The 27,710-nt window shown below is 35.8% G+C and overlaps 2 protein-coding genes across 11 annotated transcripts in view; one reads left to right on the forward strand and one right to left on the reverse strand.

The window, feature by feature from the left end:
* IRAG2 (inositol 1,4,5-triphosphate receptor associated 2) overlaps nucleotides 1-21,345 on the forward strand; it is a 130,790-nt gene extending 109,445 nt beyond the window's left edge. Inside the window, 7 exon segments of the mRNA XM_079139884.1 lie at nucleotides 14,817-14,964; nucleotides 15,808-15,851; nucleotides 17,722-17,784; nucleotides 17,882-17,931; nucleotides 18,214-18,315; nucleotides 19,933-20,040; nucleotides 20,839-21,345. Coding sequence (XP_078996010.1) covers nucleotides 14,817-14,964; nucleotides 15,808-15,851; nucleotides 17,722-17,784; nucleotides 17,882-17,931; nucleotides 18,214-18,315; nucleotides 19,933-20,040; nucleotides 20,839-21,082 — 759 coding nt within the window. The 3' untranslated portion in view covers nucleotides 21,083-21,345.
* DNAI7 (dynein axonemal intermediate chain 7) overlaps nucleotides 21,231-27,710 on the reverse strand; it is an 81,091-nt gene continuing 74,611 nt past the window's right edge. For 8 of the 10 annotated variants that reach the window (XM_079139356.1, XM_079139348.1, XM_079139351.1 and 5 more), the window contains 4 exons: nucleotides 25,925-26,139; nucleotides 24,129-24,296; nucleotides 22,562-22,675; nucleotides 21,231-21,816 (listed from right to left, as the gene is read on the reverse strand). In XM_079139356.1, the coding sequence (XP_078995482.1) occupies nucleotides 21,541-21,816; nucleotides 22,562-22,675; nucleotides 24,129-24,296; nucleotides 25,925-26,139 (773 nt within the window). In that variant the 3' untranslated portion in view covers nucleotides 21,231-21,540. The remainder of the gene's footprint in view (nucleotides 21,817-22,561; nucleotides 22,676-24,128; nucleotides 24,297-25,924; nucleotides 26,140-27,710) is intronic. The other 2 variants (XM_079139357.1, XM_079139355.1) reach the window with 2 other exon arrangements.

The following is a 27,710-nucleotide window of genomic DNA, read 5'->3' on the forward strand; positions in this document are numbered from 1 at the left end:
TTCTTGGAATAAGTTTTTAGGAATACTTTGTTATGTAAGGTGAGCATGTTTAATGTTGAAAGAAAGGAATATACAAATAAAAATGTGAAGAAAATTTCTACTACTAATAGTAGGGGCAGTGTCCGTCATTATAAATACTGTGATATATTCTTCTAGACACTCCCGTCATACTTGTTTATAATCTACCTCCATTTAATGTTATAATCTGTTTTTTTTTTCATTCAAAATGTAGCATAGATAACTTTCTATGTGATATAAATGTATACACACCTATCACCATTTTATGATATTCTCTGTTGGTTAAATAGTTATGACTCATTTAAATAATTCCTTATATTTAATCATTTCTGGATGTGCTTGATATTTTGTTTTTATAAACAATGATACAATTAATGTCCTTTTACATGTATTTTTGTATACTTTGTGCATAGAGAAGTAGAATTATTTCAAAATTTCTTTGTGGGAAAAACTGAGGAGACTTTAAAATAGATATTAAGCAGACTTGTTAACATTTATTTTCCTAAGTCAGTATTTTTTGGTGGTAGTTTTAGTTTGATCATTTGTTTTCCATTTATATGTCCTAATTCCTTTTAACCCCTCACTAGAGGATAATATCTTGTTTTATTTTTACTGAGGTTATGCACGCACATAGCTCTTTAAAAAAAGTGAAGTAACTCTCTAAACCTTATTCCAATTTTCCATGCTTTAGGGCAACAACTTTAAACTCCTTGGTTCTATTTTATATTTCTAAATAACATGTTTATGCTGCCATTTCAGGATTTCTTTTTGTTTTTGTTTTTTTTTTTTTTTTTTTTTTTGATATTGGGGATTGAACCCAGGGACGCTCTACCACTGAGCTACAGCCCTGCCCTTTGTATTTTTTATTTTGAGACAGGGTCCTGCTGAGTTGCTGAGGCTGGCCTGGACCTTGTTGTCCTCTTGCCTCAGTCTCCCAACTCTCTGGGATTATAGGCGTGCACCACCCATCTGGCTATTGATCTGTTTTCAGTTTTAGGTATCATCTGTTGCTTTCCCACTATGAAGATGAATATGTAGTTCCTTTATCAATCTCTTTCCCCTCACACCTTTTGCCTGTGCCTCAGTCTGTGGTCAGTCTCTCTTCTTTCCTGACGAACTTCAAACTCCACTGTCAAATGTACATAGTATTCACTGCCTTACATGAACCTTCAACACTTCTCCCTTTCTTGTTTCATTTTTCTCATTTAGCAGACCCAACCTGTTTAAGTCCACTTCTTCACCTGCTCAGGGCTACATGGCTGGAAAATAGCACAACCCTGTGCCGACCAAGCCCTTGAACTTCATCATCGCAAGCCTCAAAGTGGGTCCTGGGGCTTCTCATCCTCACTCTCCCTCCCGCCTAAGTACTGTCAATTTTTCACTGTCTCCTCTAACCACCCTCACGTCCTCCCCCATCTTCGCTGTCAGAGGATGACTTTGCTTCCTACCTTGCTGAAAAAACATAATAGGCAGGAACTGCCACACACCCCAAACCACTAGCCTCTGAGCCCACATACCCTGCTTTCTTTCCTGTTTCGGAAGAGGATTTGTCTTTCATCCTATATACAGGATCCCATCCCTTCTAATTACTCAGGTACAAGGGCCTCAGTTCTCCCAGATTGCCTCTGTTTCAGGAATCAGACTGGTCAAGAAGCGGCAAATGGCACGTGGAGAGTGGGAGAACTCAAACTTTATTTTACACTGGCAGGCCCAGCAGAGACAGACTCCAAATTCTGAGCTCCCAGCTCCAGTTTCTTACATTTATAGGCTATCTGGTGCCACATGGAAGGCCCTGCCCCTGCTCTCTAGGGAACCATGTTTACAGGAAGAACTGGCTCCTCTTACAAGGCCTTTGATAAATCTCTAGCCTTGGACCCAAAGTCTCCACAGGGGCAGTTATGCTTTAAAGGAAGGTAGTTAGATTCCTGGAGGTAGTTATTTACAATCTGAAAGGAGGGGCCCGTGTTGTTAATTAGGTTTCCTGAAGAAGGGCTGACTAAAGGGGGAGGGAACGCTCCCTTTCCTAGGCACTAGTTTTCAGGTCGCGTTTTTATGGTTCGTTTCACATCCAGGCCTAGTTTCGTCATCCGTCATACCTCCACTTCAGTTTTTCCCGTTCTGTGGGATCATTCCCCTCAGGCTGTTTGGGGCCTGTCTCAGTGGTCGAGTGTTGGTTCTGAGTTCCACTCCTGTGCCATGAAAATAAATAAGTAAAGAAATTTTTAAAAAGTACAGAAAACACAAACTAAATATAAACACAAAGACCTTTGGTCCTACCCCCCTGTTTCTCTGTTCCAATTTAGAGCGAATCTCTTCTGTGGAATAGTACTCATTGTGGCAGGTCTCTTTCTTCCCATTCTTGTCTAAAGCCACTTTATAAGCTTCATCAAGCTGGTTTTACCAAGGTCTCCAAAGACCTGCGTGTTACCAAATTCAGTTTCCTAGCCCTCAGCTTCCTTAACTTATCTACAAGCTTGTTTCGGTGGAGACCCTCTTCTCACCTAGCTTTCAGGTACTACATTTTGCTGGCTTTGGTCTTTCCATCCTGGGCTGCTCTATTCTGGGCTGGTTTGTGGTTCTATCTCTTCTCCCATGATGAACTATGGGACTCCACTCTCGCTTCGGATTTCCTCCTGTACTGCATGCGTCCCCTTATGATCCCAGGAAGCTAACTGATGACTCCAGATTCCTGTGTTTGCTTAATCCTCTTCCTGAGTTCCAGACTAGAATACACTGTTATGCGTCAACATTTCCACTCGGATTAATGAATGAATACCTCACACTTAACATACCCAAATCTGCCCCACCCATCATCTCCTGGCCTCAGACATGGGCACAGATAGAACTCCCCTTGGGGGTAATTCTAGTCACCTTTCTTGCTTACCATACATCCAATTTTACGGAAAATCCCTTTGGCTGTACCATCAGAATATATGTAGAATTCAACCACTTATTTCCCTCTCATGACAACCACCTCTGTCTAAGCCACTATTATCTTTCTTCCAGAAGGACAGTCACTTCCAAAATGGTCATCCTGGTTGAAGCAAATTCCAGTCCCTCCTCCCAACAGTCTAGTCTTTACAAATCAGCCAGAGTAATCCTACGAAAACTTAAAAGTGATCATTGTACTTTTTGATTCAGAGTTTGATAGTGGCTCCTTACTTTACTCTGAATAAAAACCACTGTTAAAATAAAAGGGTCTACAGGATTCCCTTGCCTTCTGACCTCTTGCACTTTATCTCCTGTGACTGTCTTCCTGGATTATTGCACAAAACAATGCTGTTTCATTGCTCTTCATCAGAAATGTCCCACATGACCATCTCCGGCCCCTAAGTCTACCTGTTCCCTTCCTCTTGGTAGCTTTGCATCTCAGCTGTCATCTCAAGTCTTGTTCAAATGCCACCTTCATACAATAGCCTACCCTGGCTGCCACCTATGTAACATGTCAACCCCTCTCTTCTCCAGTCTCATCCCTCTTTCATTTTTCATCGCACTCACATTCTAACATACTTACGTTTTACTGGCACCTTATTTCTTGTCTGCCTCCTTCCACTAGAACATAAACTCCATGAAGATAGGAGTATTTCTATGGTTTATTGCTATAGCCCTCATGCCTAAAATGTGCCTCATGCATATTAGGTAGTTAATAAATATTTGTTAAATGAGTGAGCAAAATCAACAACCAAAATAGATTAATTGGACTTCAACAAAATTAAAAATTTGTGCATCCAAGGACTTGAGAAAGTGATACTACAACCTCAGAATGGGAGAAAAATACTTGCAAATCATGTATTTTATAAGGGACTAATATCCAGCATATATAAAGAACACTTACAACTTAATAGAAAGCTAAATAATCAAATTAAAAAGTGAGTGAGCAAAAGACTTAAATAGATATTCCTTCAAAGAAGATAGATGAATGCCCAAACATGAAAGGATGCTTAACATTCTTAGTCATTAGAGAAATGCAAAATCAAAACTATAGTGAGATATAATTTTGTACACATTAGGGTGGCTATTAATTTGAAAAAAAAAAAACTGTGGTGTATATATACAATGGAATATTATTCAGTCATAAAGAAGAATAATATGACATTTGCAGATGAATGGATGGAATTGGAGAATATCATGCTAAGTGAAATAAGCCAATCCCAAAAAACCAAAGGCCAAATGTTTTCCCTGATAAGTGGATGATGATATATAATGGGAGTGAGGAGGTGGGGGGTGAGTGAAGAATGGAAGAACTTTAGATTATGTAGAGGGAAATGAGAGGGAGGGGGGTACAAAAAAATGGTGGAATGAGACAGACATCATTACCCTATGTACATGTATGATTACATGAATGGTATGAATCTACATTGTGTACAACCATAGAAATGAAATGATGTACCCCATTTGTGTACAATGAATCAAAATGCAGTCTGTAAAATATTTTAAAAAAAGAAAAGAAAGAAATAGAAAAAATAGAGAAGTCTAGGGATACAGTTCAGTAGTAGGATATTTGCCTCACATGTGTAAGGCCTCAGTTTGTTTGACTGCCAAAACTGTAAGAAAGAAAAAAATAAATAAATAGTGTTCATGAGTGTGTGGAGAAATTGCAAACTTCATATGTTGCTGAAACAAAAGCAAAATAGTCTAACCACTGTGAAGAAGTGTGACAAGTCTTCTAAGAGTTAAACATATAATTTCTATATGATCAATTCTGCTCTTAGGTATATAACCAAAAGAAGTAAAAATAGGTACTTAAGCAAACACTTGCATGCAAATCTATCACCGTGAACATTTTGAAAAGCCCATCAATGGATGAATAGAAAAATTGTGTTACATACTAAATAGTTTTATTTAACCTTTACAAGGAATGCGTTCTGATATGTGCTACAATGCAAAACATGCTAAATGGAAGAGGCTAGATGCATAGATCACATATTGTGTAGTTTCACTCACATGAAGGGCCTAGGATGGGAAAATCTGTGGAACCAGAGGACAGATTGGTGGTAGGTAGGGACAACAGAGAATAACTGCTTCGTGTGTATGGGGTCTTTATTTTGGGGTAATAAAAATGTTTTAGAGCTAGATAGAAGTGATAATTACACAACATTGAGAAAGTACTAAATGCCACTGAATTGTTCATTTTAAAATGGTAAAGTTTATATTTTGAATTATACATCAGCATAAAAAATGAAAAAAGTACAATGAATGTACTTTGTGTCCAATTCAAAAAACTTTTTGAGACAGTTGGGGAATATGAACGATTTATTTTTATTATAATTATTATAATTAAAATAATTATTATTATTTTATTTTGGCTCAGAAGATTGAAACCAGGGGTGTTAACCACTGAGCCACATCTCCAGGCCTTTGATTTTTTTATTTTGAGGCAGGGTCTTACTAAGTTGCTTAGGGCCTTTCTAAATTGCTGAGGCTGGCTTTGAACTTGTGATATTCCTGCCTTAGCCTGTCCAGCCGCTGGGATTATAGGTGTGTACCACCTCGCCTGGCCTTGAACTACTAATTATGTGATATTAAGGTGCCTTAGTTAGTTTAATGTGATCATAGCATTTGTGGTTCTTTAAGGACATGAATTCCTTTATTATTTCTAGATCCTCACTGATGTACTTAAGAGGGAAAGTATATGATGTATTATCACATATATTTTGAAAAAAAATTTTAATGGGAAAGAGGTGAAACTCACATTGCAAAAATATTGATGGTTCTTGAAGCTGGACAGGTGTGTGTTGTCTACTTTCTGTGTCTGCTTGGAAATTAAAGTGATAAAAAAATCAGAGACTTAAGTTAGTGGATGAAGAATGTTAGATTGACATTTGTGTACACATTACGACCTGACTAGTAAATTCTGGTCCCAGTAGTCTCTTAAGAAAACTTTTACTTCTCTGCAGAAATTCATGTTCTTCCTTTTTCTTTGCGATGGTTGTTGTTTGGTACTCTACCTGTCTCTAATTCATTCTCAGAACCTAAAGAGCCTAGGTCTCTCAGCACACTTAAACTCAGTGGGTGCTCTATCAATTTCTTCTTCCCAAGTTACTCCTCCTGGGTTTTTTTGACCTGCTCCAGTCTGGATGGGTTGCTCATTAGGCTTGCCACTAAAGTCTTGGGAACTCTGTGAGGATTTCTTTCATTTCTCTGTTGAGTTGAACCCCATTTTCTGAATTCCTTCTCTCCATCTTGCTAGTTTCTTTTTTTTTTGGGGGGGGGTGGGAAGTAAACATTGTGAGATGTCATAATTAAAAATGTCTTTATTCTTCCACTTAATAGGTAGTCTGGCTGGATGGAGGACTTGAAGACAAGAGAAAATGCCCACTAGGGTTTTCTTTACATTATTCCGTTTTCAATTTAGGTCTGGTGTTGCTATCAAACTTGAGGTCATTCTGACCCTTGAAATTTTACTTCTTTTCATCTTCTAGAAGTTTAAGGACCTCTCTTTTTCCTACTGGCCCTTGTGTGGGTTTATTCTTATCCACTGTTTTAGGCCATCAGGGGTCATTTTCAAGCTGGCAAGTTTTGATTATGGGAAAATTCCTTTTTTTTAGAATTTTTATTCTTAGTTGTACATGACAGTAGAATTTATTTTGACATATCATACATACATGGAGTATAACTTCCCATTCTTGTGATTGTACATGATATGGAGTTACACTGGTCATGTATTCATATATGAACATAGGAAGGTTATGTCTGATTCATTCTATTGTCTTTCCTATTCCTGTCCCCCTCTTCCCTTCATGCCCCTTGATCTAATTCAGTGAATTCCCCCTTCCCCACGCTTATTGTGAGTTAGCATCCGCATATCAGAGAGAACATTCAGCTTTTGGTTTTTTGAGATTGGCTTATTTCACTTAGCGTGGTAGTCTCCAGTTCCATCCATCTACTGGCAAATGCCATAATTTCATCCTTCTTTATGACTGAGTAATATTCCATTGTGTATATATATATATATATATATATATATATATATACCACTTTTTTTAATCCATTCATCTGTTGAAGGACACCTAGGTTGGCTCCATAGCTTAGCTACTGTGAATTGAGCTGCTGTAAATGTTGATGTGGCTGCAACCCTATAATATGCTGATTTTAATCCTGTGGTATATACGTAAGAGTGGGATAACTGGGTCAAATGGAGGTTCATTCCAAGTTCTCTGAGGAATCTCCATACTGCTTTCCAGAGTGGCTGCACCAATTTGTTAGTCCCCACCAGCAGTGCATCAGTGTACCTTTGTCCACATCCTCACCAATGTTTGTTGTTATTGTTTTCTTAATAATTGCCATTCTGACTGAAGTGAGATGAAATCACAGTGTAATTTTAGTTTTCATTTCTCTAATTGCTAGAGATGTTGAACATTTTTTCATGTATTTTTTGACTGTATTTCTTCTGTGAAGTGCCTATTCAGTTCCTTTGTCAGTTTATTGATTGGGTTATTTGGTTTTTTGTTTGTCTTGGTGTTAACTTTTTAAGTTCATTGTATATCCTAGACATTAATGCTCTCTGAGGTGCATGTGATAAAGATTTTCTCCCATCCTGTAGGCTCTCTCTTCACATTCTTGATTGTTTCCTTTGCTCTGAAGAAGCTTTTTAGTTTGATTCATCCCATTTATTGATTCCAGATTTACTTCTTGTGCTTTAGGAGTCTTGCTGAGGAATTCAGTTCCTAAGTCAACATGAAGGAGATTTGGGTCTAAATTTTCTTTTAGTAGGTGCAGGGTCTCTTGTCTAATTCCTAGGTCCTTGATCCACTTTGATTGAGTTTTGTGCAGTGTGAGAGACAGGGATTTAATTTCATTTTGTTACATATGGATTTGCAGTTTTTCCAGCACCATTTGTTGAAGAAACTATCTTTTCTCCAATGTATGTTTATGGCACCTTTGTCTAGTATGAGATAACTGTATTTATTTGGTTTTCTCTGTTTCTTCTAGTTTGTACCATTGGTCTACATGTCTATTTTGGTGCCAATACTATGCCATTTTTGTTACCATAGCTCTGTAGTATAATTTAAGGTCTGGTATTGTGATATCACCTGCTTCACTTTTCTTGCTAAGGATTGCCTTAGCTATTCTGGTTCCTTATTTTTCCAAGTGAATTTCACGATTTCTTTTTCTAGTTCCTTGAAGAATGTCATTGGGATTTTAATTGGAATTCCATTAAATCTGTATAACACTTTTGGTAGTATGGCCATTTTGACAATATTAATTCTGCCCATCCAAGAACATGGGAGGTCTTCCCATCTTCTAAGGTCTTCTTCAATTTCTTTCTTTAGTTTCTATAGTTTTCATTGTAGAGGTCTTTTACCTCTTTTGCTAGATCGATTACCAAATATTTTATTATTTTTTTCTTTGAGGCTATTGTGAATTGGATAATTTTCCTAATTTGTTGCAGTTGATTCATCACTGATCTTTAGGAATGCAATTGATTTATGGATGTTAATTTTACATCGTGCTACTTTGCTGAACTCACTTATGAGTCCTAGAAATTTTCTAGGGGAGATTTTGAGTTTTCTAAAGATAGAATCATGTCATTGGCAAGTAGGATTAGTTTGAATTCTTTTTCTATTTCCATCCCTTTCTTTCTTTTGTCTAATTGCTCTGGCTAGAATTTCAAGGACTATGTTGAATACAAGTGGTGAAAGAGGGCATCCCTGTCTTGTTCCAGTTTTTGAGGGAATGCTTTCAGTTATTCTACATTTACAATGATGTTGGACTTGGGTTTAGCATATATAGGTTTTATAATGTTGAGGTCTGGTTGTACATCCCAAGTTTCTCTAATGTTTTCAACATGAAGGCATGCTATATTTTGTCAAATGCTTTTTCCACTTCTGTTGAGATAATCATATGAGTCTTGTCTTTAAGTCTATTGATGTGATGAATTACATTTATTGATTTCTGCGTGTTGAACCAACCTTCCATTCTGGTGATAAACCCCACTCAATCACGGCACACTTATTTTAATTTTTTTTATGTTATTTGCTGGATTTGATTAAGAATTTTTGCATCTATGTACATCAGGGATATTGAACTGAAGTTTTCTTTCCTTGATGTCACTGTCTGATTTTGATATTAGGGAGAAACTAGCTTCACAGAATGAGTTTGGAAGGGTTCCATCTTCTTCTGTTTCATGGCATAATATGAGGTGGTTTGGTGTTAGTTGTTCTTTGAAAATCCAGTAGAACTCAGTTGAAAATTCATCTTGTCTTGGGCTTTTCTTTCTGGTAGGCTTTTGATGGTATCTTCAATTTCTTGGCTTGAAATTGATGTTTAAATTTTCTGTGTACTCCTGATTCAATTTAGGTTGGTCATATGTCTCTAGAAATTTGTCAATGTCTTTAAGATTTTCTATTTTATTAGAGTATAAATTTTCAAAATAGTTTCTTATCTGTATTTTATTAGTGTCTGTTGTGATATTTCCTTTTTTAGCATGAATTTTAGTAATTTCAGTTTTTTCTCTCTTCATTAGCATGGCTAAAAGTATATCAATTTTATTGATTTTTTTTTTTCAAGAGCCAACTTATTGCTTTGTTGATTTTTTTGGATTTTTTTGTTTGTTTGTTGTTTCAGTTTCATTGATTTCAGCTCTGATTTTAATTATTTCCTGGTCTCTGCTTTTGGTGTTGATTTGTTCTTCTTTTTCTAGGGCTTTGAGATGTAATGTTGGGTTATTTAATTGTTGATTTTCTACTTTTTTTAATGTATGAGCTCAATTCAATTAACTTTCCTCTTAACTCCGGCTTCATTGTGTCCCAGAGATTTTGAAATGTTGTATCACTATTGTCATTTACCTCTAAGTACTTTATTTCATTCCTGATTTCTTCTGCTATCCACTAGTCATTCAATAGCATATTATTTAGTTTCCAGGTGTTAGAGTACCTTCTATTTTTTATTATCGTTGATTTCTAATTTCATTCCATTATGATCTAATGGAAAGCAAGGTATTATCTCTATTTTTCTTTGTATTTGCTAAGAGTGGCTTTGTGGCCTAAGATATGGTCTATTTTAGAGAAGTATCCATGTTGCTGGGGAAAAAGTATTTTTGGTCCCTGATGGATGAAACGTTCTATATATTTCTGTTAAGTCTAAGTTATTAATTGTATTTTTTAGTTCTATACTATTTTTATCTAGTTTTTGTTTGGAGTATCTCTCCTGTAGTAAGAGAGGTATGTTAAAGTCACCCAGTATTATGGTGTTGTGGTCTATCTGATTTCTGAAATTGAGAAGTGTTTGTTTGATATATGTAGATGCTCCATTGTTTGGGGTATAAATATTTATGATTGTTATGTCTTGTCCTTTTATAATTACCTTAAGCAGTGTGAAATATCCTTCTTTTTCCTTCTGATTAACTTTGGTTTCAAGTCCACTTTATATGCTATGAGGATAGGGGCTCCTGCTTGTTTACAAGATCCATGTGAGTTATATGTTTTTCCCATCCTTTTAACCTTCAATCTGTGGATGTCTTTACCTATGAGGTGACTCTCTTGGAGACAGCACAGAGTTGGGCCTTATTTTTTAATCCAGTCTGCCAGTCTATGTCTTTTTTTTTTTTTTTTTTTTTTTTTTGGTACCAGAGATTGAACTCAGGGGCACTTTACCACTGAGCTACATCCCCAGCCCTATTTTTTGTATTTTATTTTGAGACAGGGTCTCACTGAGTTGCTTAGCACCTCAACGTTGCTGATGGCTAGCTTTGAACTTGCAATCCTCCTGTCTCAGCCTTCTAAGTTGCTGGGATTACAGGCATGCATCGCTGTGCCCATCTAGTCTATGTCTTTTGATTGATGAATTTAGGTCATTTATATTCAATGTTATTATTGAGAAATGATTTTTTTATTCCCTGTCATTTTATTTCTGGTTTTTAATTTGACTTAGTTTCTCCTTTGCCTATTCATCTAGATAGTTCCTCCCTTTGCTGATTTTTACATTTATTTTTCATTTCTTATTCATGAAATATTTTATTGAATATGGCTTGTAGTGTAGGTTTTCTAGTCGTGAATTCTTTAAACTTTTGTTTATCATGGAAAGTTTTATTTCATCATCAATTCTGAAGATTAATTTTTTTGGGTATACTTGGCTGACATTCATTTTCTTTCAGAGCTATATCTATATCTATATCTATCTATCTATATAGATAGATATAATTCCAAGACCTAGCTGAGGGTCTGGATTGAGAAATCAGCTGAGGTTCGGATTGGTTTCCCTCTATTACCAGTCATTTTTCTCTGGCAGCTTTTAAAATTCTGTCCTTACTTATTCCATGTCATTCTCATTATAATGTGCCTTATTGTGGGTCTGTTGTAATTTTTGTACATTTGGGGTCCTGTAAGCCTCCTTTATCCAATTTTCCATTTCATTCTTTAGGATTGGGAAATTTTCTGATATTATTCATTGAAAAGATTGTGTATTCCTTTGGTTTGTATCTCTGAGCCTTCATCTATCTAATTAAATCTTTAATTTGGTCTTTTCAGGTTATCCCATATTTCTTGGAAGTTCTGTTCATGATCTCATAACATCTTTTGTCCATAGTCAACTTAGTCAACTTTATTTTCAAGATTATATATTTTGTCTTCATTGCCTAAAACTCTTCTTAGTGATCTAGTCTGTTGGTGATGCTTTCCATTGAATTTTTAATTTGGTTTATTGATTTCTTCATTTTGAGATTTCTGTCTGCTTCCTTTCCAGAAATCTATCTCTTTATTAAAGTGATATTTCACTTCCTGTATTTTCTCTTTGATTTTACTCCTTACATTGTCCCTTACCTCTCATATCAGTTTAACTATGTACATTCTAAACAAATCCTCTGACATTTATTCCACTGTGGTGTCAGTGGACTCTCTTATTGGAGTATCTTGATTTATTTGGGGTTATTTGTTCCCTTCCTTTTTCATATTGTTTGTGTATCTACCCATCTAACAACATGGATCTGAGGCAGTAGATTTTCTGCCCTGCAGATGTCTTGTGTCCCTCAAGGTTTCCTGTACCTCACTGTTTAGGGGGAGACAAATAATAGTAACAATCAATGCAAACAACATACAGCATTAAGCCAAATAGTTTTTTGATTTGACATCTACAATTCTATCATAATGAACAGAAATGATATGATCACTTATTGCCTACAATAAAAACAGTAAGTTTGCAAAAGAGTTTATAATTTTAAATGATGGACAGGAAGAGAACAGAAGTAACGTGGGATATAGTGATTATGAAAGAGGAGGAGAGAAGATAGAAGTAAAAAAAATTAAAGGTAGCATGAAAGAGAACAATAGAGATTGACTTTCAGTAGAAGAAAAGAGAATAGAATCAAGGGAAACAGGTGAGAGAAAAAATATAAAGGAATATTTAAAAATTAAAATAAAAATAAAAAGTACAAAACAAAACTGACATAGGCTAGTCAAACATCATAGTCCTCAAAAAACTGATCCATGAAAAATAAGACTTCAATAATGCTGGAAATGAAAAAAATACAAATATAAATATGATAAATGTCCATGAACCATTAAGTTCACAAGCAGAGAAAAGAGAGAAAAATATCTCAATGAAAAATTAAAGAATTCTTTCCACTGGAGTTCAAAAGATTCTCAACTTCTTAGCAGTGTTAGGTGGGTTGGTCTGGAGCGTGATGCCCCACCCTCCAGGTTAATTGCTGGAGTGAGGGTGTTAATCCCATAGGTGGAACTCCTGGAGGCAGGCCTAGGATTAGCAGACTGAATTTGCTGAATGCCAGTTTTTCTGGAGGTTTTAAATCAGTGCTCCTCCAGGGCCCCCAATTGCTGGTCCACACTGTAAGACTGCACCTTAGTGATCTCACCTGGATTCCACTTTTGTGGTATAGGAGCCAATTCTTAGTCCATTACATCACCTGCAGACCACATGTTTCCTGGTCTTGGGTTCAGTCTCCAAACTCCCACCCCCCATCTTTTTGAATTCTTGGCTATGCATGTCTTTCCCAGTCAGTCCTGCAAGAAGCAGGGTTAGAGGGGGAATGGGAGAGCCAAGGTGGGTTTCCAGAACCAATATTCCCCTGTGTAAACCTTTCCATATTTTTCTCCTGGTAAGCGCATGCTGTCATACAATGTGGGTTTGCCAGGCCCATATTTTAGGCTAAACTTGGGTTTGCCAGGAATCACCTCCCCCTGATGCCAGTTCCCATGCTATGCCTGCAAAATGTTTCCTTCCTTTCTCCTCCACATGCAGCTTGGAGAGTTGGGGTTTGTTTTCTGCAATAGGATATTTGCAGAAATATCCTATTATTCAGGATATAATAATATCCTATTATTATTTCAGTTAAGTCAGCTGTTGTCTTTGATTTCTAAACTCTCTCCACCCAGACACACCACAGGACTCCTAAAAATGTGGGTTTCTTAAATTCCCTTTTCCCTCTGCTTTGCTCATGGAGGGACCACTGTGGTTGGTGCTTCTGGCTGTGACAGTGGCTGTGGTGCTGAGATTTCTTCCTTAGTTTAATATAGCCAACCTCCTGAGTCCCTGATCCACTTTGAATGTCCAGTATTAAATTCCAGTAAAGTCCCCTCCTGTGTTTTTTTGGTTGTTTTTTTTTTTTTTTTTTTTTTTTTTTTTTCCTCATCCACCTTGCTGAGAAATTGCCTAACTGCTTTCTTGATTTCATGACACAGAGCAGCCAGGAAAGTAACTTCCTTATACCGCCATCTTGAAACCTCCCTCAGAAAATTTTGATTTTTATATGTTGTTGAAGTTTCCTCCTATACTTTCTTGAATTCTTCCCTGTTCTTTGGTTGATGGCATCCTCTGAACTGATCCTCTTGAAACTACCTCTTAGTCTTTTTGCTCTAGATATAGGGAGATTTCTTCAACCTTACCTAGAAACTTTTTTGACATACTTTTTATTTCCAGAAACACTAATGTTTCTTTTAAATATCTTGTTCTTATTCTGTGGTAATTATTCACTCTTTGAAGATATTGATGGTTTCCTTGATGCTTGCAGTCCAATTTTCTTGCAATCCAATTCTCCCAGGGTACCCTGTTGTGTGTTTTGATTTCCTTGGTGCCTGCTGGATGCTCTCCACCCACATCTGGTGCTCCACTGTGGAGCTGTGTTGAGTAGGTCAAAATTCTTGATGACATTGAGCTTCACACAAACTAGAATGCTTCATTGGGGTACCCCGATGTCTTTACCTAAGAACTTTCATCTTGGAAAGTTGGATTCCCCAGCGAAAAGTCTTCTAGCTGCTTGCCTGAGGGTAGAACCTGGGTGCCAGTGTTAGGAGCTAGAAAGAGGAATAAGGTTGAGAGATCTCAGAACTCAACATGTACCCAGACTTTTGTGTTCATCTGTTTTCAGTATGATACCCTCTTCACAATCTGTAATTTCCTAATCCACAGAACCTCTGTTTTCCTCTCTCTAGATATTTAACCTGATTGCCTTTTACCACAGTGGTTATGGGAAAGGTGCTCTGCTGACCAGAGGGGATCCGATCTGTGGCTCTATCATTTTTCACAGACCTACTTCTAGAAGCACCAGTTTTAAGCCTTTGAGACTTTCTGCAGTTGGTTCTAGGCCATTCTTGCAGCCTATTTTAGGGTCTAGCTTTCTCAACTCTTAGTCATTTATCATGAATCCTTTTACTCTCCTGCTTTTATAATCTTGCTATGATAGCCTCTTCTGTTTGCCTTTGAAGACTCATCTCTTCTTAAAAAATACATTTGACATTTTAGTTGGATTTACAGATAGAGTGAAGGTAAATGTGTTTTTAATCCCCATCTTTTAACTGAGTGTTGAGAAAAGTATTTTCAATGTGAATTTTCTCTTTTCCTACTAGGAAAGCCGGGTTAGTAAGGCAGTTGAAGTGATGATTCAGCATGTAGAAAACTTGAAGAGAATGTATGCCAAAGAGCATGCTGAATTAGAAGAGCTGAAACAGGTTCTCTTGCAGAATGAAAGGTCTTTTAACACTCTTGAAGATGAAGGTAATAAAACTTGAAGATCATAGTATTAGTTACATTTTTCTAACATTCTCCTCTTTCATCCTCTTACTGTATTGTGGGTCTTTAGAATAAGACTCAGAGGTAAGATTGTATTAGAAAAATAACTTACTCCTATTACACAAAAATGTTAGAAAACAGATTGGAAGGCCCAAAAGATTTATTGGGCCTGCATCAAAAATTCATCAAAAATTTACTTAATCAATTTAGATTGCTGAGATGAGAGAGTATATTTAAGTTATCTTACTGACAGTAGTTGTCTATTCAGGATATGTAACAATTGGCTCTTTCTCCACATCTCAAGTAAAGATACAAGAGCTTAAATGACCCACACTCATCAACAATGGTTTTGGATTCCTCAGAGAAAGAATGACCCTGCACAGAAAGCCAACTGATGGACTGGAAAATAGACAGATGAGGCTATGGAAAATATTTTAACATACAGTTTTTATAAATCTTTCAATGATTTTTTATTAAAGTGTGTGAACATTTCTAAGCAGAATTCTTATTTTAATAATGTTCCCCCTTCTGGAAAAGTAATCATATTTGATAGTCTTCTAATCTGCCCTCATGGATTCCTTTTGTCACTGCCCTGTGCTTATAGGCATTGTAGACATCTGCAGTGACATGGAAGACTGTTTTCCATTGGTGAAGATGGTAATTGTTATGACTCACCAAATAAAGGAGAAATAGTATTTATGTTGCTCAGTAGTCTCTAGAGTCTAAATATTTTCTGGCCTTTGTTTTACTTTGTAAAAAATGTAGACAATTGTTTTAACATTAATTGCACATGGGATTTCTAAAATGTGCAAATGTTTTTCCTTGTAGATGACTGCCAGATTAAAAAACGTTCAGCTTCTCTGAACTCTAAGGTAATCATTAATTCACTTAATCATTTAATAAATATCACCAAAATGACTTTAAAATATTCTTTGAAGTTACATGCCTTTAAATGTAAACCACAAAACAGTGATTGTAATTCATATGCATGTATATATGTGTGACCTTATTTAGATAGTTCATAAGGTATGCTTTTATACTACCTGCTGTATTTGTATATCAATCAAATTTGCCTGGCAATATGAGAAAAGCCAGTTTAGCAATATTTTCTATCACATGAATCAAATTTGGAAATAGGCAATGTGACAGTAGTAGGGCCAATTGACCAAATCCTTACAAGTCTCCTTTCTTGCTGCTTTGTTACCCACAGCCCTTGGAATCATCCTCATGGTCTAAGATTGCTACTTCAGATGTAGGCACCACAGCCTCATCATTATGTCAAGTCATTACAAGGAAAAGAAAGACAAGTGTTTCCCCTCCTTGTAAAGACCCTTCTTAAAGTCCACCATAGCATTTCCCTTCCTATCCACAGTGAAAAATGAGATAATAAAGTATTGTTTTTCTTCTGGAAGCTATATGCCTTGCTAAAAAACCAGTCTTTAAATAAGGAGAGGAGAATGGGATATTTAAGATCAGTCAATGACTTACCACAGCTTCAAAATCAGGATTCACAGATTTACAAAATTTTTAAGAATTTGAGCAAGTGACTTTAAAATTGTTCCATCTAAATCTTTTCCAGAGAAGCATAGAAAGTGATCAGTATGATTAAGTAGAGATAGAACTGTGATTAAAAACCAGGTTTCTCAAACTGCAATTTGAAATTCTTGGGGTGCTCAACTAACCAGTGAAATTCAATTAGGGATGACAATTTAAGAACTCACATAAAACTTCTTAATTTACTACATTTAAAATATTTTTACATCTTTAAGTTGCACTTAATTAAAACCACATAATACTAAATGTTATTTCTGGCTCAAGACTCAAGGCAGATGTGTAAGCATCTATTCTATAAAGGATCATGACAGCTTAGTCATCTGGAATCCAAACACTGTGATCTCACAGAAGTTGAGATTGGAATGGTGGTTACTGGAAGCTTGGGAGAATGGGTAGGGGCATTAATCAATGGGCACTAAGCTATCATAAGATAAGCACAAGAAGTTCTGGTGTGCTGTTGCACAGTAGGGGGACTATAGCTAACAGAAATGTACTATATATTTCAAAAAGCTAAAGGATTTTGAATGTTTTCGCCATCAAGGAATGATGTTTAAGGAGACAGTTTAACCTTATTTAAAAATTTCCCAGTGTATGTAGGCATGAAAATATTACATTCCTCTGTGTGTATGTACAATCTTTATGTAACAGTTTAATTAAAAAATTGTGAAATCCTAAGTAGAAAAAATGAAATTAAAAAAAGCTATAATACAACCTACAAGGTACCTATTTATCTCCTCTTGAATTAGGAAAATATTTTAAAGCATAAAACAAAGATAGCAAAAAAGAAGAATGCATTTGGCTAGATTAACAATGAAAAAATTTTCTTCTGTAAAAATAAAACATTAGCAAAGATCAGCAGCATGAGCAGTCCATTCTCAGAACAGATATACACCTCCAACAAAGGAAAACAACATTCCATGTTACTAGAAGCCAAATAAATGAAAACCTAAGAAACTTTATATCACTTGCTTTATTGGCAAGAATTATAATAGTATTGTAGAAAGTAGAATATAAATTGGTAAAATATTTCTGAAATGCAGTTTGCCTATAAAAAATCTTTTAGAATGTCTCCTGTTCAACTCAGTGGTAGTCAAGTGCATGGATGTGTATATACATGTATATGTGTGTTGCATGTAGGGAATAAAATATTGAGAATTTTCTAAATGTACATTTATCCCCTTTGGGTAGCCATCTTCTCTCCGAAGAGTGACCATTGCTTCTTTACCCAGAAATATTGGAAATGCAGCAATGGTAAGTGTTTTTAATCAAAAGTACATTAATTTTATGTGAGAAAATATTAACTTCACTATATACATATCATTTTTTTTTAACATCTGAACTTCTAAAGGTTGCTGGGATGGAAAATAATGACAGATTCAGTAGGAGGTCCAGCAGCTGGTAAGTGTGATTTTTGTGGTTGCACTTTTGGAACCTTATCATTTTATAATGGGCTAAAGTAAATGAGCATTTGAAAAAATAGTGTAACTTCTTATTTGTTCAGACCATAAACAAAAGTAAAAACTGGAATATGAAGATTTTTAATAGGAAATGAGAGTTAAGTGAATGTGCCAAGGAAAAAGTTTAAAAATGTAATTTTTGTTTTGATTTAAACAGTAAGAAATAAGTTACAATGGCTACACATACATTTATTGATATGCAGCTGTTCTCTTCTTTGTTTAGGCGTATTTTGGGGTCAAAGCAGAGTGAACACCGTCCCTCATTACATCGATTTATTAGCACCTATTCCTGGGCAGATGCTGAAGATGAAAAATGTGAACTGAAGTAAGTGTATTTATTAACATGACATGAGCTGAGGCATAACAATGGGGACCACTATGGTTCCATGGAGATGAGATTAATGCTGCATCAAAAAGATAGCTCATTGTGAAAGATTTTATCAACCCTATAAAGCATTCTACGAAAGTTATTTGTGAATATATTTACCCTTTTAGCTCTCACATTGGCAAGTTTTGTGGGTCTAAGTTAGAAAAGTCCTTAAAATTTACCCAATTTGCAAAGATAATTTTTTTCCTGTTCAGGTGTCTGTCCTCAGTCAATAAAGGTCAATACATAAGATGAATCCCACTATCCTGTATAATTACAATGCACTAATTACAATGTTAAAACATGAAATATATAGGATATATATTTGTATATGTATGAAAGATAGGAATATATGTGCCTCATTCATTTACATAAATGAAGAGGAGAAATAAAACTACACCATTGTCTCTATATCTAGTAAATTAAACAGTATATTGTTTACTTCGACAGTGAAAGGTAGAGGGCAAGGAGGAGGAAAGTGAAGAAATGCTACCTCTGTCCTTGAGAGATTAAGACTACTTGGTCTCAGTTTTCTCATCTGTTAGTTGAGAGATCTTAATGAAATGCTTTCATGGTCATTTTGAAGTACCTGCCAATGTGATAGATAATATGCTCAATCCTAAGCGATGTAAAAACAATCTGATGTTGTGCCTATCCTCAGAGTCTTCCTATTTTTCTAAATCCTGGGAGCCTGTAGCCAAGGGAGTTGGGGGGAAGAGGTTCCTTCAAAAGGTTAAAAACTAAGAAGTCTTTGTAAACAAAAGACTGGCTCCTTGAGAAACTTACAATTGATTTTGCCTTTGGGGCCTTGTTTCCTTTATGTTTCCTGCAGATGTGTGACTGGAAAAAATTTTTTAAAATATTAAGACATAGTTTCCTTTGGCAATTGTGAGGGCATAACACATTTGGGATTTAAAAATTCAAATCCAACTAGGAACCATCAGTGGACATTATGATGATGAAACAATTAGGTTTTGTTCAGGTGCAGGAACCCCTCTTTAGATAATGATTTAAAATACAGTGAAGTCAAATGCTATTTCCCAGTCCACTGAATACGAGTTTAACTAGCTTAGCATCGAGAATATTTTCATAAATCTTTTAAGAGTTTCAGAGAAAGAGAAGAAATGACACTTTGATTTTATTCCAAGTAATGAGAAATTTTTTTACTGTATTTCAAATGAAAAGAATTAAATGTAGATACATTTATCCTCTTTATAAAGTATGGTTAAAGATAAATATACATATACACATATATATAAAGATATATATATCTAAAGATATATATGTAGAGAAAGAAATTACAGTAATATTGGTTGATTATATGTTTTTGTTTATTCCTTTTGTGTATCTTTGGTTCATATCTCAGTTTTCTACATAAGCATTTACTATTTTTCTATATAGAAGTTATAGGAATTTAACCAAATTTATAAGAATTTAATTTTTAGATATCAAATCTTCATAAAGCAAAACATATATTCATGTACCCCTTGATTTATACAGCAAGCTTAGCAATATCTTATAAATTATAACATATTATCATTAGTTTCAATATTTAAAAACAATACTTATTCACAGAGCTAAAGATGACTCAGAACCTCCTGAAGAAGAAATAGTAGAAAGGACAAGGAAGACAAGCCTTTCTGAAAAGAAAAATAATCCATCAAAGTGGGATGTCTCTTCCTTGTAAGTTGTCTGCTTGCTAAATGATACTTGAGTGGAAAGGGAAAGGCAGGGTTAACAGTAGTAATCAAATTACTTTACTAAAACACATGCCAAATTGTTAAATTTAAGATGAGTAACAAACTTTAATCTACTATAGTAGTTATCCTTGAACATAGTTTACAAGAGGCAGAAGAGTTGATAGTGTTAGGAACTAACTCTGAAACCAAATAGCCTAGGCTCAAATTCCAGCTCTCTTACTAGCTGTGTGACCTGGGCAAGTACATCCATTTATAAGTATCAGTGTCTTCGTTTAGGAACTAGAGATGACAGCAGTACCTATATCATTGTGCTGTCCTGGTTAAATGAACTGGCATCTCTAAGATGCTTAGTACAAAACTTACTTTTAAGTAAGTTTTGGTTTCTGGTATTTCTAAAAGAATGTTTGCAGTGAGAAATGACATGTATGTATACACATACATAAGAATATACGCATACAACCTGTTCTACCAAGTAAATATTATTTTGGTTCCACTGTAGGAATAAAAGTTGCTTTACCTGATTGAAAGAATAAGATGAATCTGTGTAAGTACTTTTTAGGAGTTGATGCCTAAACCATATAATTTCCAGGTTCTCAGCAGAACACATGTAATTCTAAGGGGCAATGTGGGGCCATGGTATGCCTCAAATCAGGAGGATACATCATAAGGCAGTGTTGGTGGTGTGTAGGTCAGATCAATGGCTTGATTGGTGCTGTTAGCAGGAGTATTTCTAATAACAAATAATTGTGCTTACCCACTTCTGTTTGTGTTTTCCTTATAGTTATGACACAATAGCTTCCTGGGCAACAAATCTCAAGACTTCCATCAGGAAGGCTAACAAGGCCTTCTGGCTTTCTGTGGTGTTCATTGTACTGTTTGCAGCTCTGATGAGCTTCCTTACAGGCCAATTTTTCCAAAAGTCTGTGGATGCTGCCCCCACACAAGAAGGGGACTCCTGGCTCTCTCTAGAACATATTTTGTGGCCATTTACCAGCCTCTGCCACAATGGGCCACCACCAGTGTGACTGTAGTGCATCCTGATATCTTGAGTTTTAATGTTTCAGTATCTGAACTTGATAAATTAGTAACTTTTAGCTGGGAAAGTATAGCACAAAACCAGAGGTTCTCAGAATAACTGTAAAATGTTTTACATTCTCACTTTTTGCAATCACCTTCCCAACTAAACTATAGGGAGGAGAATTTGCCTATATTTTAATGAGTTCTTTGAGAAAGAAAGATATATTGTTTTGCTAAAATTTATCTAAATAAAGATCCATTGAAATCTTCATACAGTGAAAGCTGAAATTCTCAATAGCCCAAAGGAAAAAACCCACTTTGTTTAAAATAAAATTTGAATATAAAATACTATTCAATAATTTTAATAGCCTGTTTTAAAATTATTCACTTATTACACTTTGAAATATACCTGATTTTCCTCGCAACATGCTTGATTCTTCACACTGAACAGTTTACAAGTAGAGATTTAAGAATAGCTGAGCAGTCTAGTAGAGAGTAGCATATAACAAACAGAGTCAATAAATTGGCAGTTGGAACTATTGATTTTCTCCATTGCTTCCCTGGAAGCAATATCCTTCATCATGTGATACAGAGTGGAATGAAACTCAGTTCCTTCTTGAAGTGCTTCCGAGAATGACTCGCTCTCTTCATTCATCTTGAGTCTTTGTGCTCTGTCACCACTAAACATTAGAAGGACCCAGTTAGGATTCTCAGTAAGCTCTTCAGTTGGTTGTTCCCTCACCTAAAGAAAATTAGTAAAGTTAGCAGTTCCTCTTTTATTAAGGATTTTTGTTTGAGTACTTTTTGAATTATTTTTGAACCATGAAACTATATCTTGATATTTATAGAGCTTATTCGTGTATTAATTCATGCAAAAATATTCAGTGCCTATCATGTGACAGGTATTGTTGTAGGTGACGGGGATGTAACAGTGAAATTCAAGAGGGAGATAACTCACATATATTAATAACTGGAACAACAAAACCATGCCTTCAAGGAGCTATTATTCCAGTGAGAGAAATAAGAAGAAAAGTTTGTGCTAAAATATTCATCAGTCAGGAACTGGGAACATAGCTCAGTGGTAGAGCACTTGCCTAGTATGCATGAGGTCCTGGATTTGATTCCCAGCACTTCAATTTTTAGGATTTGATATCATGTCTGTCAGACAACAGTAAACATGTCTTCAGTTAAATCAGAGGGCTAATCCACTCAGGAGTCTGTGAATCACGTATATGTTAAAGTTTTCCATTTGTTTTTGAGTCAGTGTGAAGAGGTATATGAAATCCTGAGCATTTGATGCCATAGTGGACCACAAAGGCGTTATCTTTACTTAGGTAGGTCTTATATTTTTGATTAGCAAAAAAATTTTTTGAAGGCTAATTTTTTTTAACCTTTTTAAGAGAAGTTATGGTCTACAGTCACTTAGATCTTGAATACTTTTACCTTCTTTTGGAAAACAAAGTTTTATGGGCTTTTGCATACTATACCTTAAATATGACTTTTGTATAATGACATACTATATTCCACTTGCTCCAACCAAATGCAAATGCAGAACTTAGCAGGGCCATTTGTCGATAAGCTTTCATTTCTACTGATGTAGTCTGTAAATATAAACAGAACTGAGCCTCCCAACAAGTCTCCCTTCCATCCTTAACACAAGGATCCATTTAAAATTTTAAGTCAGATTATATGACTTCTCTCTGAATATTTAACAATGGCTTTCTTCCCTTTTTCTGAGTAGAATCCAAAGTTGTTAATGTCTACACAGGCCCTCTGTGATCTGCCTCCACCACCACATATACCCCATCAGCTCTTTGGCCTTATCTCTTCTTCCTTTGCTCTCTCAGTTCAAGCTCTTTGCTCTTGGTCCAGTCCTGGCTATTTCAGGGTTCTTGTTCCAGTTGTTCTCTCTGCCTGGAAGTTGCTTCCCCAGATCCACTTTTGACTAAATTCCTCACCTTCAAGCTTTACTCACATCTTACCTCTGAGTCTTCCTCCCCAGCACACTCCTCGATACTGCACACTGCCCAACCCCACTATTCCTGATCTTTTCCTTTTTGCATACTACTTTTCACCTTTTTAACTTTTACAAGACCATCTCATCTTTCTTTCCCTCTAAAGAATGTAAGCTTCACAAGGGCAGAGGACTTTGTTTTCTCACTCATTTATCCTAATATTTAAAGCAATGCCCCTGCCATATAAGTGTTCAGAAAAAAAAAAAAAACATTTAATATTCTGAAAATAAACAGGATACTACATTTGTCCTAGTAGTTGCTACAGGTAATTTGAGTTAACATTTTTTTCTATGCATTTAGGTAGATACCTTTCGCTGTATGATTACTGCCAAATGTTATATGAATGTCTACCTATATTGTTTGTTATTTTCTGGAGTATTCATCAACACATTCTGGAGCATGTAACTCTTCTACCTACAAAGACATTTGTAAGAAGCACTTGTGTCTTCATATATCACAACTGTTTACTAAACATCTCGTTCTAGGAATATGCTAGGTGCTAGAAGAATCAAAGTTATTAAACAGCTGCTCTCCTATGGCTCCCCAGGTTAATGTGGAGGGATCTTACTTAAATCCCTATAGGTAACAAGGAGCACACAGACATGGAGGCTCTGTCAGGAAACCAAAGGAAGTGGCTTGGTTTATTGATGGTCTTTTTATGTGTTTAATTTTGTCCCACTTACTGTGTTTGAGAAAGGGCAGAGTTACTCTCTTAAATCTTAATGTATTCATCATGGAAAAGGAAAGAAAATATGCAAAATGAGAAGAAACCTGGGCAACTTTTGCCCTAGACTGACCAGCCATGGATGTGCTCCACTTGCCAATATGGAGATCATGCTACAGGTATAATTCTTGAGGGAGATTATTACATACATAAGAAGACTCTGGATGTCTCATCTTTTCACTTATTCTTCCTAACTTTAATCCTGTATAAGTGAATCTATAAAACTCACAGTGGACCTTAGGACTTAAATGAAACTATGAATTTGCCAACATTCTAAATGTCCACTACATTAAATTTGGAAAGATTCCTTCATACCTTATTGTTCATAACAACATAAAAATGAGAGTATCCAGCAGGGAAGATATTCAGTCCAGCTTCTTTCAGAGCAATAATGAAAGATATAGGACTCATCCATTTTCCTTCCAAAATAGAGATGTGTTCTTTGCCTTTTAGTTTGATTGATGCTAACATGCAGAGGTTTTCCTGAGTTAAAATAAGAAAACAAACTTTGATTAAAAAGTGAAAGAAATGACTTCAGTATCATTCCAGGTCCAGCCTTTAGGTTATTTCTGTAGTTTTTAAATGGTCCCATCACTATATTAAAAAGAGTGCAGGGAAGATATGTGTTAGGTCTTTTTTCTGATCTGAAATGGTGTCACAAAGTCCCCATGTTACCTTTATCAATTTACTCTCTATAGGCTTCATTTGAATAATTGATTGGACTAAAGATCTTCAAATCCTCTCCTATTTTATGTTATAATCTGAAAATATGGAGTATGTTCATGTTGAATTAAAATAGCTATTAAAACATAATTATACTTTTAGAAATTATTCTTAATTCTTTAACATAAAACTTAATGATACAAATCATCCAGTTTTAAAGTTTGGCAAACTGGCAATTTGAAGATGTACAGAGTTCATATCTCTCAGCAGTTTTTTTTCCCTAAAGGTTAGTATATCCTATTTAACCCAATATGTCTAAAACATTTCAAATATGTAATCAGTATAAAATTGAGATGATTTGCATTTTTATACTAAGTATTCAAAATAAGATATATAGTTTATAATTACAGCACATATTAATTTGGACTAGTCACATTTCACGAGCTCAATAGAATAGCTAGTATGTTAGTACAGATGTACCTTTTAAGTCTGACCTGAAAATGCATTCTACAACACTTGGCATTTCAGTATTCATGTGCATAATGGACACTGAAGGTGTTCATAACTTTCCATCGGTCTAGAGTAAGAGTCTGTTCAGGAGTCTACAGTGCTGCTGGGATGGCATAAGCACAGAAGCACGGAAGGGCTCAGAAGCCCTGAAGGGAGGCCCCCATTATAACCCTCTCGTGCAATCTTAGGAAGGTCACTTAACCTCCTGGCCATTTTGGGCCTCAAGTTTCTCTCTAAAATGTGATGGTGGATCACAAATGTTTTAAGGGCCATTATAGCATTGACAATCCTGAGCATTTGCTCATTCCATCTTGTTTTAAAAGTAAGCTTGATAATATTTTGATTTTCCTGCAATTGTCATAAGGAGGTTTAAAGAATCTTGAAAAAAAAAAAAAACTTCATTGAGGTATATTTTGTATATCATAAAATTCACTTATTTCACATATACAACCCAATGGTTTTTAGTAGTAAAACTATAAATCAGTTTTAGAACATTTTTATCCCATCCAATAAAATCCCTTACACCCATTTTTAGTTAATTTCTATTCTCAGTCCCTTGCAGCCACTAATCCACTTGTCTTTAAAAATTTCAGACTGTGTAATTTCTGACTGATGAGCAAGAAGTCATTCAGAGGGAGACCTACCTCAAAAGGGATTACATATGGTTGGATGATAATGATCAGGGAACCTCTGTAGGGTGGATCAAAAACTCAGATTCATACCACAACCAGGCTTGTCGGTCCATTCATTGATCTAATCCTAGTAACTTTAGGGTGCAGATTTGTTTGAACCTTACTACTTACATGTCATTGCCTAGTTATTCAATTAATATCTCCTTTAGAAATGTTGACTCAGAACAGTCTGGATGTAATTACAAAAGACAATATACAAATCAGTGACACACCTGTATGCACAGACTTATTGTAACAGTAACTCACCTTAATTTGTATCTGAATCTCAGTAAATATTGTAGTCACAGTCAAAAGTACATTGTTAATTTCAAGTGGTCTTAATTCCCATGAGTGGAATGGCATGTTAATATGAGTGTCCTGAATCAAGGTAACAGGGCCAAAAGTTTCCAGGCTGAATGATATAAGTCTGTCTTCTGCATCATAAAATACATTACTGATGCCATCAGTTCTCCAATGTTTACCTTTATAGTAAATGAAGAAAGTGATAGTTTCATTTTTTTTTCTATAATAAGATGAATGAAACCATCTAAATAATCCCAGTGTGTATAAATTGATCTTTATATTAAGAACAGAAGTTCAAAACTAAGCCAACTTTTCTGGGAGTTTTTGTGCCTCTAGGATCAAGTCCAAGCTCAGCAGCGTGGTCTGTTAAGACCTTCCAGAGTGGAGCTTTGACACTGGCTTCGTCCCTTGCTACTTTGCACACCTGTTTTCAGCCCTCCTGACGTTGACTTCTGCACCTTTGCACATGTAGTTCTTTCCTCCTAGAATACTCTTCCTCAACCTTTTAGAGAAACTATCTTCACCTTTGTTTTAAAAGAACTTTAAAATTCACCTGTTTTTAGTAAATAAATCGTCATTAAATTTAACCAGTTGTATTACCATTACAGAATCCACTTATAGAACAGTTTTATCTCCCCCACATTAAGATCCCTGCGTCTGTTTTTTGGTGTGTGGGTGTTTTTGTTGTTGTTGTTGTTTTCCTGGAACTGGGGATTGAACCCAGGGGCGCTTAACCACTGAGCCACATCTGCAGTCCTTTTTTGTATTTTATTTAGAGACAAGGTCTCACTGAGTTGTTTAGGGCCTTGCTAAAGTGCTGAGGCTGGCTTTGAGCTCGCAATTCTCCTACCTCAGCCTCCCAAGATACTGGGATTACAGGCATGTGCCACTGTGCCTCGCCAAGATCCCTATGTCCATTTACAATTCTTTCCCACCTTCCTGTCCCAGGCAGCCATTAATATACTCTGTGTCTCTAAAGATTTGCCCTTTTTGTATTTTTCATATAAATGTAGTCATACAATATGTGGTCTTTTGTGTCTCTTACAACTCAGTAAAACCCAGTTTAAGGTGGGAAAATGATTTGAATAAACATTTTGCCAAAGAAGATGTATGAAAGACTAATAAGCATGTTTTTTAACATGATTTGTCATTAGGGAAATACAAATTAAAACTGCAATGAGGTACTACTTCCTGCCCACTAGAAAGAAGACAGATAATAAATGTTGGCCAAGACATGGAGAAATGAAACCATACACTGTTAGTAGGCAGGTAAAATGGCACAGCACTTTGAAGTACACTTTGGCAGTTTGTTAAAAAGCTACATGTAAATTTACCCCTCAACCCAGCAATTCCACTCTTAGGTATACACCCAAGAGGAGTGAGAACTGATGCTTCCACAGAGACTTCCATGCACACATTTTTTTTTTTTTTTTTTTTTTTTTGCTTCTAAAACCCTGTTCCATAGCCATCCTATGAGAAGGTCACTGTCGTGTTCTGCAGTACTTTGTTCCAGCACCTTACCATGTAGTGTGGCAGTGTTCTCCCGGTGTGCCCTTCCTACAACTCTGAAAACTCCCAGAAGAAGAAAATACACTCATTTGTCTCCATATATTTATGGTATAGCATATTTATAGGATGGATGAAGAATTCTCTACCCAGATGTTCTCCATTTCCACTCCATTCTCTTTCCTCTTCTCACAAAGAAGCTTCCATTGACTAGTTTTTGCTCTTAAAATCAGTATAACAAATA

The sequence above is a fragment of the Sciurus vulgaris genome, assembly GCF_902686455.1.
Source record: "Sciurus vulgaris genome assembly, chromosome: 5".
NCBI classification, from domain to species: Eukaryota; Metazoa; Chordata; class Mammalia; order Rodentia; family Sciuridae; genus Sciurus; species Sciurus vulgaris.